The following is an 18,585-nucleotide window of genomic DNA, read 5'->3' as shown; positions in this document are numbered from 1 at the left end:
AGTGTCAGAGGGGCAGAGGTGAAGGAGCCCAATCTTATTACTTGCCAGTGATCTGACAGGAACTTCACGATCCAGCTGCACAAGGCAGAGTCAAGGCCGAGGTCTCAGAGTTTCTTGTCAAGCCTCCAGGGAGTAATGGTATAGAATGCTGAATTGTAGTCCAAGAACAGCATTCCCACAGAAGCATCCCTCTTCTCCAGATGTTTAAAGACGGTGTGCAGAGCAATGACTATTTCTTTCATCTGCTTGTGACTGTCCACTCGTTGGAAACGCCTGTGAACTTCAGCCTCAGAGATGACCAAGGTGCAGGTCGCTTTGGCAGCTCTCATCAGGAGCTCAGTGTTGGCGATTTCAAACCGAGCGTAAAAAAGATTTGGCTCATCGGGGAGGGAGGCAACGATGTTGGAAGCATCACTGCACTTAGCTCTGAAGTCTGTGATGGTGTGCAGGCCTTGTTATAAGCTGCGTGTGTTGTTGATGGAGAATTGTGCCTGGATCCTGTCCCTGTATTGTCATTTCGCTGTCTGGATGACTTTGCACAGATCAGAGCTGCATTTCTTGAGCTCCTGCTCATTACCGGCAACGTAAGCTGTCCGTCACGTGGCAAGTGCTGTTCACAAGGAAAGGTTGATCCAGGGTTTCTGGTTTGGGTAGATTTCTGGGGAAAATATCCCACATCTGTGATAGTAACACACAGCTGGGGAATGTATTGCACAGCTGTGATAATAACAGCCGTGAACTCCCTTGGAAGACAGAAAGGTTTACACAGCAGCACCAGGTACTCCAAATCCGGGGAACAAACGGATTTGAGGGCATGCACATTCCAGGGTTCTACCAAGCATTAATGATCAGGAAGCAACGCATACCTTAAATCCTTTTCTCTTCCCTGTTGTGGTGGTGTGTGTGTGTGTGTGTGTGTGTGTGTGTGTGTGTGTGTGCGTGTGTGTGTGCGTGTGTGCGTCTGTGTTCGTGTGTGCGTGTCTGTGTGTGTGTGTCTGTGTGCGTGTGAGCGCGCGTCCGGTACTGGATGACAGCACGATCGTTAGTGACTGTAGGGGCCAATACTGGATCTGTGGACATGGGAGTAGTAGGAATACGGGTGCAGCTGGAATACAGGCTTTTGCATAGTTGGATCCTTCTTGCACCTCCTCTTCTTTTCAGCTGTCACTCTTCTTAGTTCCTCAAAATCCTTGGCTTTTCCGTGAATGACCCGCTGCCAAATTATGCTGCTGCTTAATTTGGTCCTTGTACCTCTTGCGCGGGGCACCACGATCTCTCATGCCCTGAGAGAGTTCCCCATAGAATACTGCTTTCGGTAACCTGGAGTTGTCCATGTGAGGCACGTGGCCTGTCCAGCAGAGCTGGCTGAGCAGCAAAATGGCTTCAGGGCCTGGAAAGTGAGCAGGTATAGCTATGCATGTCTGTGTGATTATATGAAATATTTAATTAAATAAGTTGTGCAGAAATTGAAATTTTTAAGAAGAGATTAGTGAGTCACTATCGAGAGGTTCAATGTCCATTCAGAAACTGGATGACAGAGGAGAAGTTGATCCTGAATTGTTGAGTGTGCACCTTACTCTGATCCTGTGCTGTAGCTTCCACATACCAGACAGTGATTTAACCAGTTGCAATGCTCTGCAATTTACACCTGTAGAAATATTCGAGTGATGTTAGATACTCCTGATGAAATATAGCCACTGTTGTGCCCACTTTGTAGCTGCATCGATATATTGGGTCCAGGCTAGATACTCGAAGATTTTAACAGCCAGGAATTTGAAATTGCTCACTCTTTCCACATCAGTTCCCTCGATGAGGACTGGTGTGTTGTGTTCCCTCATCTCTCCTTTTCTGAAAATGACAATTAGTTCTAAGGATATATTTTCATTAACACAAGTAGGATCCAGCACTCTAACCAATTCTGATAAGGGGTAGACATCACTGAATGGAAATGAAAGTATCACCCATAAAAATGAAGAAACTAACATAATAGTAGAAAACGTTAACCAGTGGAAGAACCTGACTCCCCACGGAGGACATCCACACGATCTGAGCTGACTAGTTGTCAACAAGGAAGCATTGCGCCCCTGGCTCAGAGTTGGAGATCTCTTCCCAGAAACAGAAGGGATCATTGTAGCAATACAGGACAAGGTTGTTAACACATGTAGTTCACAATAATACAGAATACACGACCAATAGGTTCAAGATGATAAATGCTGAAAATTACAAGAGAAACCAGAAACAATCCGACACTTTACAGGATCCTGCAGCAATTTAACTGAATCTCATGACTTGCACAAGCACAATCAAGTGATGGACAACAGTCACAAAAATCTTGCTTGAAGTACAACTGATGAAAAACACCATAACTCACTATAAGTACAAGTCGGCTCCACTTTTAGAGTTAGAGTCCTTCATATCATACTGTGAACAATTATTATTTAATTTAGGATATTCCATGATAACCATTCGGATATAATTTTACAGGATAAAGAAGCAAACACAACTTTTTTAAAATGTATATAGCCATTCCAAACACACGCAGCTCACAGAAATGAATTAGTGAAAAACGCCAGCAACATGCTGAATTAAGAGGGGAAAATGAAAGACTATGGAACACAAACAGGGTATTCATTATCCCAATCGTAATATCGAGAACTGGTATCATCCCAAAGGCTTTGCACTATAGTATTAATAAATTAGGCCCACACGGGAATACTTGTGTAAATCTTCAAAAACCCACAATACTATACACCGCGAGAATAATCTGAAATATCCTATCAATTTAGATATGAGTGTGCTTGGCTCTGCCCGTACCTCAAGTTTTACCAGTTTAGGGTAAGGAGGAAAAAAATAAAAATAATAATAACTTATTTATAAAGCACCTTTCATCCAGACGATGCCGTTCAAAACGCATCACAACGGGATAAAGTGCAAACTAGAAAATAAAAGACAAAATGTTGTCAGTCGGAATATACACCTCAGACTTCTGCACAGTCCTGTAGTTTTAGGTGTTGAATTATACAGTTTAGGAGCACAGTTCCAAAAACAAAACCATGATCTCCCAATGATCCTTTGGCTTTCTACCTTATTGTCTGCCTGTACTGCATTTTCTCGGCAACTGAAACACTGTTTCCCTGAACTATTCTGCTCCGTTTTTTCTTGTGCGACCTCATTGCATCGATGTGATGAGATGATCTATTTGGATCACATGCAGAAAAGTTTTCCATTTTATCGTGTGTATGTGAGAATAATAAACCAATGTATAAATTTATTGTTGTCAATAATACAGCACCCCTTGGTTGCTTAAGGTTGTTATACCTGGGGTTGGTAGTGGGGATAAGCTGCCACGACCTATTAAAGGCTCCCAGTGGCGTGTGGCTAAAACAGCTTCTGAGAAAAATGTCCAACTCCTGGCCAGGTGTGGCTAGCTGCAAAGTCTGGCAAAGCGTTTCTTCCAACAGAAGGGGCAAAGGTGGTTTACTGGTTCCTTACAGCCAGTCACTTCGGAGAGATAGGGCTTGTCAATCCATGCAGGAGTAGAAAAATTCTGATCTCAAAACTGCACTGCCGTCCCATCATGGGGAAGACTTTGGGAGTATACCTAGTGGGAAAACCCTGGAGCTGGAGTACCTAAGGCAGAATTAAATGGAGTTCGGCGCAGACTGGCATAACCTACGACATCTCTGCTGCCAAGCTCTATCAGTGTTTCCCATTTCTTTGTGTTCATCAGATGCACGGATGAATGCTTCCCCTCCATATCAAAGCATCCTGGCTTGCAGGGGCAGGACATCCATGATTGACTCTGACAGACGGAGTCCTCATGAGACAGCGCCCCACACCCCCACAGCAAGACTGATGAGTAGCGTTTGCCAAGACTTCACCACCCTCTCCCACAAACACGATGTTCATCACTGAGGCAGACACTTGTGGTTCCTTCCATTGACAGAGATTTCATCTTTCCACCAATCCTCCATCACTGCGACTGAAAACTACCCATTTTCTTTCTTGTAACTCCGATGGTTTATCGATCCGCAACTTCACTGTGATTCTCCCCCAAATGCTGGCCGACTTGAGTATTTCCTGTATATTCTGCTCCTGTTTTGATGCAAGAACAGTGGACACCTTTGACTCCCCAGTGTGCAGCTTTGCCAAAATGCACAGTGTCCTATTTCCAAAGCAGATCAACATTAACATCGTCTGTTAATGATGCAAACAATCCTTTAACTATAGTGAAATGGTGTTGTAACGGGAGTGCAGTCGGGATTGGAATAGGATATCAGGGGAATGTTTACCTTCATAATTAATTAGTGTCAGAATATGAGGATTGGACATTTTCTGGGACTTTCATCGCTGTCAATTCCAATGTCTGTGAACTGCATTTTACTTTATGATCTAATATCCATGGAAGTATGAAATTAATTCATGTAATCTCAAACACAATGTTGAAATACAGTGATAAAGTTCTTTGTCAGTTGAGCTATTTAACATTTTGACTACAATTTCTGTTCCCATGGAAGATGTTCAACAGAAACACAAGGAGACTCTGCGGGCACAAACTGAAACACTGAGAGTGAACACGATCCTGATGACGGAGAAGGTGAAGGTTTTCCAGCTGGTTGATCGATACGCTGAGCTCACGGTCATTTCTACTGTTCGAGATTGGAGACTGGTGGAACATGAGCTGCTGGCAAGAGGCAGAGACCACGAGGAGTGGAGAGAGAAACATCTCCGTGGAGAACTGGAAAAAATCCAGACTGATCAGTTATTCCAGAGAAGTTTCTCCCGGAGTAAATCCAAATCAGGTAGATCGGCAGGAGTAGCCGGTGTCCCGGGGATCGGGAAAACAACAATGGTACAAAGGATTGTTTATGACTGGGCCACGGGGAAAATATACCAACAATTCCAGTTTGTCTTCAGTTTCAAGTTTCGAGATTTAAACTCTATTAATTGCAGAATTAACCTGAGCGAACTGATTCTGGATCAATATCCTTACTTTGGGAATTTACTGAGAGAGATCTGGAAGAACCCAGAGGGATTGCTGTTTATATTCGACGGTTTGGATGAATTCAAACACAACATCGATTTTGCTGACAGTCGGAGAGACACAGAACCCATGCACCAGTGCCCAGATCCCGAGTCGTGGTGTGAAGTGTCTGACATTGTGTACAGTTTAATCCAGGGCAAGCTGCTCGAAGGGTGTTCAGTGCTGGTGACCACTCGCCCCACTGCATTACATTTATTGGAAAAGGCAAAGATTGGGATCTGGGCTGAAATCCTCGGATTTGTTAGTGAGGAACGGAAGGAATATTTCATCAGGCATTTTGAAGATCAGACAGTGGCGGAAGCTGTTTTCAAACACGTGAAGGAGAACGAGATACTGTACACCATGAGCTACAACCCCTCCTACTGCTGGATCCTCGCTCTGACACTGGGCCCTTTCTTCACACAAAGAGTCAGGGACCGGCAGCGAGTTCCCAAGACCATCACCCAACTGTACTCCTACTATATTTACAACATCCTGAAAAACCACGGCCGTGAGATTGAGAACCCCCGTGAAGTGTTACTCAGGGTTGGTCAGATGGCCTTCAGAGGAGTGTCCGAGAAGAAGATTGTGTTTACAGATGGAGATTTGATCAAGTACAATCTGCAGCCTTCCCAGTTCCTGTCCGGGTTCCTGATGGAGCTTTTGGAGAGAGAGGATTCTGCCCACTGTGTGGTGTACACATTCCCACACCTCACCATCCAAGAGTTTGTAGCTGCTGTCGCACAATTCCTGAATCCCCATCTTGGGGATATTCTGATATTCCTCACTGAAGCCCACAACACAAAAGATGGGCGATTTGATGTACTTCTCCGTTTTGTTGCTGGTCTTTCCAACCCAATGACAGCTCGGGGTCTGGAGGAGTTTCTGGGTCCATTTCCTCATGAAACAACCTGCCGGGTGATTGACTGGGTGAAGGAGGAGGTTAAACGCCAGAGTAGAAACACGAGGAGTGAAGCTGGTAAAAGGAGCCTCCTGAAAACATTGCACTACCTGTTTGAGTCTCAGAATCGTGGACTGGCTCAGGCTGCTCTGGGATCTGTGGAAACACTTTCATTCAGTGGAATGACATTGACCCCGATTGACTGCACGGTCCTGTCTCATGTCATCGGACTCTGTGATACAATAAAACAGCTCGACCTGGAGAAATGCCACATTCAGTGTGAGGGAATACAGCGGCTGGGGCCCGGGCTGCACAAGTGCCAGGAGTTGAGGTAACTTGATTTTCCTCTCATTCCGAAATGTGAATCCGTTCTATTGTGTTGTTTCGATGCAAAAGGAATTTGGGCAAAACTGTGGTAAATCAGATTGTAAAGATCTGTGACAAATGCCATCCCCCTTCCTCCTGTGGGATCTCTCTTCCCCACCCCCCTTCTCCCTGTAGGATTTCACTTCTCCCATCCTCCTTCCTCCTGTGGAATCTCTCTTCACCATCCTCCTTCCTCCTGTGGGATCTCTCTTCACCATCCTCCTTCCATCTTCAGGTTCTGTCTTTCCATCTTTTTCCTCAGGTGGTGTCACTTCTCATCAACACTTCCCCATTCACAAATCTTCCTCACTGTGGGACGTTCTCCTCTTCAACCATGCCCCTCCCCCCCCCCGACCCGCTCACATCAGGAAATCGTTTCTAACCATCGGGGAATGAGACAGAACATGTGGAGATTACAGGGTCACACTGACAGACTAAATTACTGACAATTGGTGAGTACCCTGGAGCTGGTCATTGAGGGACATTGACAGTGATGGGAACTCTGATCAGTGGTTTCCTGAAGGGTTTTCCTGAAACATCCGTGAGACAGAAATTCCCTCTGGCCGACGATTTCAATCATTTTGTTCATCAATTTGTCTATTTGTGTTTAGCCTTGGGGAGAATAAAATAGGAGATTCAGGAGTGAAACTGGTGTCTGCGGCTCTGAGGAACCCGAAGTGTAAAATACAGAAACTGGGGTAAGTACCAGACTGTGGGATATTGTGTTTACCGTCACTGGGTGCCTGACACGGAACATTAAGATGATCAGAAGAAACACAGAAATATAGAAACATACAGTATATTACACACCCTTCAAACCACAAAGCTGTGCCGATCATGTCCCTATCTTAGAACTACCTAGGCTTACCCATAGCCCTCAATTTTCCTAAGCTCCTTGTAGCTATCCAGGAGTTTCTTCAAGACCCTATCATTAAAATAGACACATCCCATACTGTGAAAGGGATGGAAGGTTTGGAGTTTGTAGAATGTGTGCAGGGTAGTTTTTTTGCAGCAATACATAGAGGGACCAACTAGAGAAGGGACAGTGTTGGAACTTCTGTTAGGGAATGAGATAGGTCAGGTGACAGAGGTATGTGTTGGGAAGCACTTCAGGTCAAGTGATCATAATGCCATTAGTTTCAATATAATTATGGAGAAGGATAGGACTGGACCCAGGGTTGAGATTTTTGATTGGAGATAGGCTAACTTTGAGGCGACGCAAAAGGATTTAGAAGGATTGGTTTGGGACATTTTGTTTTATGGGTAGGATGTAATAGAGAAATGGTGGTCATTTAAAGTTGAAATTTTGAGGGTACAGAATCTTTATGTTCCTGTTAGGTTGAAAGGAAAGGTTAAAAGTTTGAGAGGACCATAGTTTTCTAGGGATATTGGAAACTTGGTTAGGAAAAAGAGAGATATCTACAATAAGTATAGGCAGCATGCAGTATATGAGGTGCTCGAGGAATATAAAGATCGTAAGAAGAATCATAAGAAAGAAATTAGAAAAGCTAAAACAAGATACGAGGTTGCTTTGGAAAGTAAGGTGAAAATAAATACAAAGGGTTTCTATAGTTATATTAATAGCAAAAGGATAGTGAAGGATAAAATTGGTCCCGTAGAGAATCAGAGTGGACAGTTATGTGTGGAGCCGAAAGAGATGGGGGAGATTTTGAACAATTTCTTTTCTTCGATATTCACTAAGGAGAAGGATATTGGATTGTGTAAGGTAAGGGGAACAAGTAGGGTAGTTATGAACACAATGACGATTAAAGTAGAGGAAGTACTGGCACTTTTAAGGAATTAAAAAGTGGATAATTCTCTGGGTCCTGACAGGATATTCCCTAGGACCTTGAGGGAGGTTAGTGCAGAAATAGCAGGGGCTCTGACAGAAATATTTCAAATGTCATTAGAAATGGTGATGGTGCCGGAGGATAGGCATATTACTCATGTGGTTCCATTGTTTAAAAAGGGTTATAAGCATTAACATAGCAATTATAGGCCTGTCAGTTTGACGTCAGTGGTGGGTAAATTAATGGAAAGTATTCTTAGAGATGGTATATATAATTATCTGGACAGACAGGGTCTGATTAGGAACAGTCAACATGGATTTGAGCGTGGAACATCATGTTTCACAAATCTTGTTAAATGTTTTGAAGAGATTACGAGGAAAGTTGACAAAGTTGATGAAGGTAGAGCAGTGGATGATGTCTATACAGGCTTCAGTAAGGCCTTTAACAAGGTTCCGCACGGAAGGTTAGCTAGGAAGGTTCAATCTTTAGGTGTTAATATTGAAGTAGTAAAATGGATTCAACAGTGGCTGGATGGGAGATGCCAGAGAATAGTGGTGGAGAACTGTCTGTCAGGTTGGAGGCCGGTGACTAATGGTGTGGCTCAGGGATCTGTACTGGGTCCAATATTGCTTGTCATATACATTAATGTTCAGGATGATGGGGTGGTAAATTGGATTAGTAAGTATGTGGATGATACTAAGGTAGGTGGCATTGTGGATAATGAAGTCGAGGGATTTAGGCCAGTTAGAATGGGCTGAGCGATGGCAGATGGAGTTTAATGCTGCTAAGTGTGAGGTACTACATTTTGGTAGGAAAAATCCAAATACGACATACATGGTAAATGGTAGGGCATTGAAGAAAGCAGGAGAACAGAGTGATCTACGAATAATGGTGCATAGTTCCCTGAAGGTGGAATCTCATGTGGATAGGGTGGTGAAGAAAGCTTTTGGTATGTTGGCCTTTATAACTCAGAGCATTGAGTATAGGATTTGGGATGTAATGTTAAAATTCTACAAGGCATTGTTAAGGCCAAATTTGAAGTATTGAGTACAGTTATGGTCACCGAATTATAGGAAAGATATCAACAAAATAGGGAGAGTACAGAGAAGATTTACTAGAATGTTACCTGGGTTTCAGCACCTAAGTTACAGGGAAAGATGAGCAAGTTATGTCTTTATTTTTTGGAGTGTAGAAGGTTGAGGGGGGGACTTGATAGAGGTATTTAAAATTATGAGGGGGTAACATAGATTTGACACGGATAGGCTTTTTCCATTGGGAGATTCAAACAAGAGGACATGAGTTGAGATGACTTGAGTTGAGACTTAGTGGGCAGAAGTTTAAGGGTAACATGAGGGGGAATTTCTTTACTCAGAGAGTGGTAGCTGTGTGGAACGAGCTTCCAGTAGAAGTGGTAGAGGCAGGTTCGGTATTGTCATTTAATGCAAAATTGGATAGGTATATGGACAGGAAAGGAATGGAGGGTTATGGGCTGAGTGCGGGTCGGTGGGACTAGTTGAGAGTAAGCGTTCGGCACGGACCAGAAGGGCCGAGATGGCCTGTTTCCGTGCTGCAATTCTTATATGGTTATATGGCTATCTCAAACCATCAGACGGAGTGCGTCCCTTGTCTACAACCTGCCTATCCTCCCTCTTGCACTGTCTCCAAACTTGCTCTATTTCTGAGCCAACCTCTCTTTCCTCCATCACTTCAGTTCCGTTCCCACCTCCCAGCAATTCTAGTTTAAACTCTCCCTCGTAGCTTTTGCAAACCTTCCCGCCAGGACGTTGGTCCCGCTCGGATTCCAGTGCAAAACTTTTTTTTTTTTTGTTCAGGTCACACCTGCTGCAAAGGAGGTCCCATTGATCCAGAAATCTGAACACCTGCCTCCTGCTTCAATCCCTCATCCACACATTTATCCTCACTCGTTTCCTATACTCACAGTCTCGTGGAACAGGCAGTAATCCTGAGATTACTACCATTGAAGTCCTGCTTCTCAACTTCTTTTCTGACTCCCTGTAGTCTTTTTTCAGAACATCTTTCATTTTTCTAGCTATGTCATTGGTACCAATATTTACCATGACCTCTGGCTGTTCTCCATCCCACTGCAGGCTCTCGTGGGCGTGATCAGAAACATCCTGAACCTTGGCACCTGGGATGTAAACTACCATCCAAGTTTCTTTCCTACGTCTAAAGAATCGCCCGTCTGACCCCCTAACTATAGAATCCCTACTGCCTTCCTCTTCCTTTCCCTACCCTTCTGAGCCACAGGGCCAGACTCTGTGCCAGAGGCACAGACACTGTTACCTCGCACATCCCGCTCCCCAGAGGCCGCCCCCCCCCCCCCCAGCAGTACCCGAACAGGAGTACTTGTTGTCAAGGAGGACAGCCACTGGTGTTCTCTCTAGTACCTGATTCTTTCCCTTCCCTCTCCTGGCGGTGACCCACTTCTTCAGTCTTCCATGTTCCTGCGTGACCATCTGCCATCTGTCTGTATTGTAAACAGATAACCTACCTCGCCTCGACCCTTTATCACCGAAGCCCCGTTGAGCCAAAGCCTTCCTACTCTGTCTCCCGCTCCTCTGACGCTTGCTCTGTAAATCTGTGTTCCTTTTAAACTCTTCTCGCTGTTCTCACTGGCCGACTTGCGCAGTCGTGCTGAAGAAAAAAAAAATCAGTAATTGTGTTTCTGATAAACACTGGGGATTTGTACCGTCTCCTGTCTCTCTGTGTCCTTCACCCTCACTTTCTCTCATCTCCAGGCTGATGAAGGTCGGTCTCACAGATTCTGGTGCCAAGGACCTCGCCTCCGCTCTCAGTACAAACCCATCACTGACGGAGCTGGTCCTGACTGGTAATGAACTGGGGGATTCAGGAGTGAAACTGGTGTCTGCGGCTCTGAGGAACCCAGAGTGTAAAATACAGAAACTGGAATAAGTACCAGACTGTGGGAGATTCTGTTTAGAGTCACTGGGTGTCTGACACTAAACATTAATGTTATCAGTAATTATAATACTGTTAAACACTGGGGATCTGTACCCTTTCCTGTCTCTCTGTGTCCTTCACCCTCACTCTCTCTCATCTCCAGACTGTGGGAGATTGTGTTTACAGTCACTGGGTGTCTGACACTGAACATTAATGTGATCAGTAATTGTGTTACTGATAAACACTGGGGATTTGTACCGTCTCCTGTCTCTCTGTGTCCTTCACCCTCACTCTCTTTCATTTCCAGGCTGTACCGTGTCGGTCTCACAGATTCTGGTGCCGAGGATCTCGTCTCCGCTCTCAGTACAAACCCATCACTGACGGAGCTGAACCTGAGTGGTAATGAACTGGAAGATTCAGGAGTGAAACAGGTGTCTGCGGCTCTGAGGAACCCGGAGTGTAAAATACAGAAACTGCGGTAAGTACCAGACTGTGGGAGATCGTGTTTTCAGTCACTGGGTGTCTGACACTGAATATTAATGTGATCAGTAGACACAAAGAAACATAGAAAACATACAGCACAATATAGGCCCTTCGGCCCACAAAACTGTGCCGAACATGTTCCTACCTTAGAACTACCTAGGCTTTACCCATATACCCATATTTTTCTAAGCTCCATGTAGCCATCCAGCAGTTTCTTAAAGACCCTATTATTTCTGCCTCCACCACCGCCGGCTGCCCATTCCATGCACTCAATACAATCTGTGTAAAAAAAAAAAAAACACCTTACCCCTGATATCTCAACTGTACCTACTTGCTTAAAACTGTGCTAGCCATTTCAACCCTGGGAAAAAGCCTCTGACTAACCACATGATAAATACCTCTCATTATTTTGTACACCTCTATCAGGCCACCTCTCATCCTCCATCACACCAAGAGAACAGGCCGAGTTCACTCAACCTATTCTCGTAAGGCATGCTCCCCAATCCAGGCAACATCCTTGTAAATCTCCTCTGCACCCTTTCTATTGTGTGCACATCATTCCTTCAGTGAAGTGACCAGAACTGAACACAATACTTCAAGTGCGGTCCGACCAGGGTGCTATATAGCTGCAACATTTTTACCTCATTATCTCTTGGCTCCTGAACTCAATCCCATGATTGATGAAGGTCAGTGCACAGTATGCATTCTTAATCACAGAGTCAACCTGCGTAGCAGCTTTGGGTGTCCTATGGACTCGGACCCCAAGACCCCTCTGATCATCCACTGACAAGAGTCTTACCATTAATACTATATTCTGCCATCATTTTTGACCTACCAAAGTGAACCACCTCACACTTATCTGGGTTGGACTCCATCTGCCACTTCTCAGCCCAGTTTTGCATCCGATCAACGTCCTGCTGTAACCTCTGATGGCCCTCCACACTATCCACAACACCCCCAGCCTTTATGTCATCAGCAAAATTACTAACCTATCTCTCCACTTCCTAGTCCATGTTATTTATAAAAATCACAAAGAGTTGGGGTCTCAGAGCAGATCCCCGAGGTACACCACTGCTTAACGGCCTCCATACAAAATATGACCCGTTTACTAACACTCTTTTGTCCTTTGTGGGCAAGCCAGTTCTCGATCCACAAAACAATCTCCCCTTGGATCCCATGACTCCTCACTTTCTCAATAATCCTTGCATGGGGTACCCTATGAAATTCCTTGCTGAAATACATACACACTACTTCTACGGCTCTACCTTCATCAATGTGTTTAGTCACACCCTCAAAAAATTCAATCAGGCTCGTAAGACACGACCTTCCTTTGGCACAGCCATGCTGACTATTCCTAATCATATTTTGCTTCTCCAAATGTTCTTAAATCCTACCTCTCAGGAACTCCTCTATCAACTTATTACCTACTGAAGTAAGACTCACTGGTCTATAATTTCCTGGGCTAACTCTACTCCCTTTCTTGAATAAGGGAACAACATCCGCAACCCTCCAATCCTCCGCAACCTCTCTCATCCTCATTGATGATGCAATCATCATTCCCAGAGGCTCAGTAATGTCCCCCCTTGCTTCACACAGTAGCCCGGGGTACATCCCATCATGTCCTGGTGACGTATCCAACTTGATGTTTTCGAAACGATCCTGCACATCCCCTTTCTTAATACCTACATGCTCAAGCATTTCAGTCCGCAGCAAGTCATCCCTACAATCGGCAAAATCCTTTTCCGTCATGAATACTGAAGCAGATGATTCATTAAATACATCCGCTACTTCCGAAAGTTCCATACACATTTTTCCATTGTCACACTTGATTGGTCCTATTCTCTTGCATAATATCCTCATGCTCATAACATACTTGTAGAATACCTTGGGGTTTTCCTTAATCCTGTCTGGCAAGGCCTTCTCGTGGCACATTCTCGCTCTCCTAATTTCATTTAAGCCCCTTCCTGCTAGACTTATTAACTTCCAGATTCATATCTCCAGATTTATGCTTCCAAGTTCCTGATAGCCTCATAGATCCTCTTAGATCCTCCTACTCCAATTTAAACTTCCCTAACTTTTCTGTTCCGATTCCTCTCCAAAGCTACGGTAAATGAAATAGAATTGTGATCACTATCCCAAAATGCTCTCCCACTGTGAGATCCGACACAGGACCAGGTTCATTTCCCAATACCAAATCAAGTACAGCCTCTGTTCTTGTATGCTTCTCTACATATTGTGTCAAGAAACATTCCTGAACACACCTAACAAATTCAACCCCATCTAAACCCCTCACTCTAGGGAGATACCAATTAATATTTGGGAAATTAGAATCTCCCACCTCAACAACCCTGTTATTGTAACTTCTTTCCAGAATTTGTCTCTTTATCTGCTCCTCTATGTCCCATTTACTATTGGGTGGTCTATAAAAACTCCCAGTAGGGTTATTGACCGCTTCCTGTTTCTAACTTCCACCCACAGAGACTCTATAAGACTTCCTCCTTCTCTGCAGCCATGTCACTATCTCTGATCAAGAGTGCCACGCACCCACATCTTTTGCCTCCCTTCCTATCATTTCTAAAACATCTAAAACCCGACACTTGAAGTAGCCACTCCGGCCCCTGCACCATCCAAGTCTCTGTAATGGGCACCACATCATAGCTCCAAGAGCTGATCCACGCTCCAAGCTCATCCGCTTTATTCATCATACTCCTTGCATTAAAATAGACACATCTCAAGCCATTGGACTAAGTGCATCCCTTTTCTATCACCTGCCTATCCTCACTCTTGCACTGTCTCCTAACTTCCTCTATTTCTGAGTCAACCTCTATTTCCTTCATCACTTCAGTTCGGTCCCACCCCACCCAAGCAATTCTAGTTTAAACTATCCCCAGTAGCCTTTGCAAACCTTCCCGCCAGGATATTGGTCCCCTTCGGATTCCAGTGCAACCCATGTTTTGGACAGGTCACACCTGCCCCAGAAGAGGTCCCACTGATCCAGATATCTGAATCCCTACCTCCGGTCCAATACCTCATCCTCGCATTTATCCTCCACCTCACTCTTTTCCTATGCTCACAGTCTCGTGGAACAGGCAGTAATCCCGAGATTACTGCCATTGAAGTCCTGCTTCTCAACTTCTATCCTGACTCCCTGTCGTCTGTTTTCAGGACCTCTTCCCTTTTCCTGGCTATGTCATTCATACCAATATGTACCATGACCTCTGGCTGTTCTCCATCCCACTGCAGGCTATCGTGGGCGTGATCAGAAACATCCTGAACCCTGGCACCTTAGAGGCAAACTACCATCCGAGTTTCTTTCCTACGTCCAAAGAATTGCCTGTTCGACCCCCTAACTATAGAGTCCCCTATCAGTACAACCTTCCTCTTCCTTTCCCCACCCTTGTGAACCACAGGGCCGGAATCTTTGCCACAGGCATGGACATTGTTGCTCTCCACAATCTCCCGTAGGCTACACGCCCTAGTAGTACCCGAACAGGAGTACCTACTGTCAAGGGGGACAGCCACTGGATTATTCTCTAGTTCCTGCTCCTTGCCCTTCCCTCTCCTGACTGTGACCCACTTCTTCAGTCTCCCGTGATCCTGGTGCGACCACCTGCCTGTAACTCCTCGCTATCATCTCCTCGCTCTCCCTGACCAGACGAAGGTCATCGAGCTGCATCTCCAGTTCCCTAACTCCGTCCCTAAGGAGCTGCAGCTCGACACACCGGGTGCAGATGTTGCCGTCCAGGAGGCTGGGAGTCTCCAGGATCTCCCACATCTGACACCGAGCACAGAAAACCAGCCTCACACACATACTCTCTGTCTGTATTGTAAACAGATAACCTACCTCGCCTCGACCCTTTATCGCCGAAGCTCCGTTGAGTCAAAGCCTTCCTACTCTGTCTCCCGCTCCTCTGACGCTCGCTCTGTAAATCTGTCTTCCTTTTAAACTTTTCTCACTGTTCTCACTGGCCAACTTGCATAGTTGTGCTGACAAAAACAAAATAAGTAATTTTGATACTGATAAACACTGGGGATTTGTACCGTCTCTTGTCTCCGTGTTTTCACCCTCACTCTCTCTCATCTCCAGGCTCGGGAATGTCGGTCTGACAGATTCTGGTGCAGAGGATCTCGTCTCCGCTCTCAGTACAAACCCTTCACTGATGGAGCTGGACCTGAGTGATAATAAACTGGGAGATTCAGGAGTGAAACTGGTGTCTGCAGCTCTGAGGAACCCAGAGTGTAAAATACAGAAACTGGAGTAAGTACCAGACTGTTGGAGATTGTGTTTAGAGTCACTGGGTGTCAGACACTGAACATTAATGTGATCAGTAGTTGTGTTAATGATATACACTGGGGATTTGTACCATCTCCTGTCTCTCTGTGTCCTTCACCCTCACTCTCTCTCATCTCCAGGCTGTACCGTATTGGTCTCACAGGTTCTGGTGCTGGGGATCTCGCCTCTGCTCTCAGTACAAACCCATCACTGACGGAGCTGAACCTGAGTGGTAATGAACTGGGAGATTCAGGAGTGCAACTGGTGTCTGCGGCTCTGAGGAACCCGGTGTGTAAAATACAGAAACTGCGGTAAGTACTAGACCATGGGAGATTGTGTTTACAGTCACTCGGTGTCTGACACTGAACATTAATGTGATTGGGAATTGTTTTACTGATAAACACTGGGAATTTGTACCATCTCCTGTCTCTCTGTGTCCTTCATTGTCACTCTCTCTCATCTCCAGGCTGAAAGATGTCGGTCTCACAGATTCTGGTGCCGAGGATCTCGCCTCCGCTCTCAGTACAAACCCATCACTGACGGAGCTGTACCTGGGTGGTAATAAACTGGGAGATTCAGGAGTGAAACTGGTGTCTGCGGCTCTGAGGAACCCGGAGTGTAAAATGCAGAAACTGCGGTAAGTACCAGACTGTGGGAGATTGTGTTTACAGTCACCTGGTGTCTGACACTGAACATTAATGTGATCAGTAACTGTGTTACTGATAAACACTGGGGATTTGTACCGTCTCCTGTCTCTCTGTGTCCTTCACCCTCACTCTCTCTCATCTCCAGACTGTGGGAGATTGTGTTTACAGTTACTGGGTGTCTGACACTGAACATTAATATGATCAGTAATTGTGTTACTGATAAACACTGGGGATTGGTACTGTTTCCTGTCTCTCTGTGTCCTTCACCCTCACTCTCTCTCATCTCCAGGCTCGGGTATGTCGGTCTCACAGATTCTGGTGCTGAGGAACTCGCCTCCGCTCTCAGTACCAACCCATCACTGACAGAGCTGGGCCTGAGATGGAACTCGCTCACAGACCGATCTGTCCCCGCTCTCCACCGCCTCATACTGACCCTGTCAAGTCTGGAGTGGATCGAGTGAGTGTTTGTATTATTGTTCTTTGTGATAAAATAACTGGGGCTGCGGGTCTTCTGGTGAGATTTGTCTGTGAAATGTTGTTGAAAAATTAACCCCGGTCCCCTGTTACTGACACTGTTGTGTAATCTAAGGCAACACGAGTGAATCTGCAGATGCTGAAAATAAATAAGAAACACAAAATGCTGGCAGAACACAGCAGGCCAGACTGCATCTATGGGAGGAGGTAATAACGATGTTTTGGGCCGAAACTCTTCATCAGGAGTGAAGTAACATGGGATGGTCGAGGGGGGAAAAGAAGTGGGGGGAGGGATAAAGTAGAGAGCTGGGAAGTGATAGGCTGGAGGGAAATGGGCTAGGGGGAAGGTGGAGAATTATGGTAAATAAAAGAGAAAGAAAGGTAGGGCTGGGGGAATGATTATAGTGAGGGGGAAAAAGAGGGAGAAAGAGAACCAGACTAAAATAATGGATAGGGATTCGGGTAAGGTTGGGGGGCAGGGATATCAACAGAGGTCAGTGAATTGGATGTTCCTGCCGGCAGGAAGGAGGCTGTCGAAGTCCTTTATGTCAACTTACTCAGGACATATTGAAAATAAGAAGCGTGCTTCTATTATTTTATTATTCCAGCCTATCACTTCTCAGCTCTCTACTTTATCCTTCCCTCCACTTCTAATCCCCCCTCGACCATCCTATGTTACTTCACTCCTGATTAAGGGTTTCGGCCCAAAACGTTGTTATTACCTCCTCCCATAGATGCTCTCTGTCCTGCTGAGTTCTGCCAGCATTTTGTGTTTCTTATTTATCTGCTGTGTCATCTGTTTATTTCATCTTTATTCTTTCATTTGTTTCAGGCTGTTCGGGAATCGGTTCAGTGAGACCGGAAAGAAGGAACTGAGATCTCTGCAGGGAGTCAGACCCGGACTGAGAGTGACCGTGTGAATATCTGAATGTTTGAACATCCCCACTCGAGGGATGGGACATGTTGGCCGATTCCCCACCGTCCCCTTTAACTCCCTCCCTCCCCTTAAACTTCCATCCCGCCCGTTAACTGCCGCCCTTACCTTTAATTGCCGTTCGCCAGGTTTAATTCCCAACGGGACTGGCTCCAGTTGTCTTCCTGTAATGACGTATTTCGACCTGTTATCCAGTGGCACAGCTTCTGCCGGATATGTGGGTTCGAGACTCCCCCATGTGATACCCGGGAAAGTACACAGACGGAAGAACCCGGGGACCGGGGCTCAGTCTGGGACACCGGTGTCCCGGGGTGGGGGGGATGGTCCCGGGAGAGAATCCTTTTGCCCCCTTTGCTGAGGACGGTGCATTCGGCAGCCTGGCCGATATAATGATGTTAAATTGACAAATCCCTCGGCAGTGACCCTGGATCTGCAGCGATCCCGGACACAGTCCTGAAGTGTGATTTTATAATCATCGGTTCCCCGATGCAGAGTGACAGTGAGAAACGGACTGATTATTCAAACTGTCACTCGTTGTTGCTGGTCAGTTAATTGTGTGTGACTGTGAGTGAGTCAGGAGCAGCTTATTTATTCCCGCATGTCAGCAGCTCACACATTGTTTAATTTACATTTGTCACAGAAATCAATAAACCGCTGTAACTTCCTGTCCTGGTGCCGGACTCGAGTTTTATTTGAGGCTTCTGCTGCCCCCCCCCCCCCCCCACCCCGCACCCTGTGCTCTGCAACAGTGGGTAGGAGCTCCTCACACTGA

At 45.6% G+C, this 18,585-nt stretch overlaps 1 protein-coding gene across 1 annotated transcript in view; it reads left to right on the top strand.

Moving 5' to 3' along the window:
* The window catches only part of LOC132388722 (NACHT, LRR and PYD domains-containing protein 3-like), a 44,661-nt gene extending 26,327 nt beyond the window's left edge, over window positions 1-18,334 (top strand). The window contains exons 8-15 of the mRNA XM_059961110.1: window positions 4,518-6,255; window positions 6,902-6,988; window positions 11,310-11,480; window positions 15,573-15,743; window positions 15,899-16,069; window positions 16,225-16,395; window positions 16,695-16,862; window positions 17,712-18,334. Coding sequence (XP_059817093.1) covers window positions 4,518-6,255; window positions 6,902-6,988; window positions 11,310-11,480; window positions 15,573-15,743; window positions 15,899-16,069; window positions 16,225-16,395; window positions 16,695-16,862; window positions 17,712-17,799 — 2,765 coding nt within the window. The 3' untranslated portion in view covers window positions 17,800-18,334. The remainder of the gene's footprint in view (window positions 1-4,517; window positions 6,256-6,901; window positions 6,989-11,309; window positions 11,481-15,572; window positions 15,744-15,898; window positions 16,070-16,224; window positions 16,396-16,694; window positions 16,863-17,711) is intronic.
* Window positions 18,335-18,585: the final 251 nt, after the last annotated feature.

This window comes from Hypanus sabinus, unplaced genomic scaffold, assembly GCF_030144855.1.
Source record: "Hypanus sabinus isolate sHypSab1 unplaced genomic scaffold, sHypSab1.hap1 scaffold_387, whole genome shotgun sequence".
Classification (NCBI taxonomy): Eukaryota; Metazoa; Chordata; class Chondrichthyes; order Myliobatiformes; family Dasyatidae; genus Hypanus; species Hypanus sabinus.
Note: the sequence above shows the minus strand (reverse complement) of the source record. Positions and strands in the feature narration are given on the sequence as shown.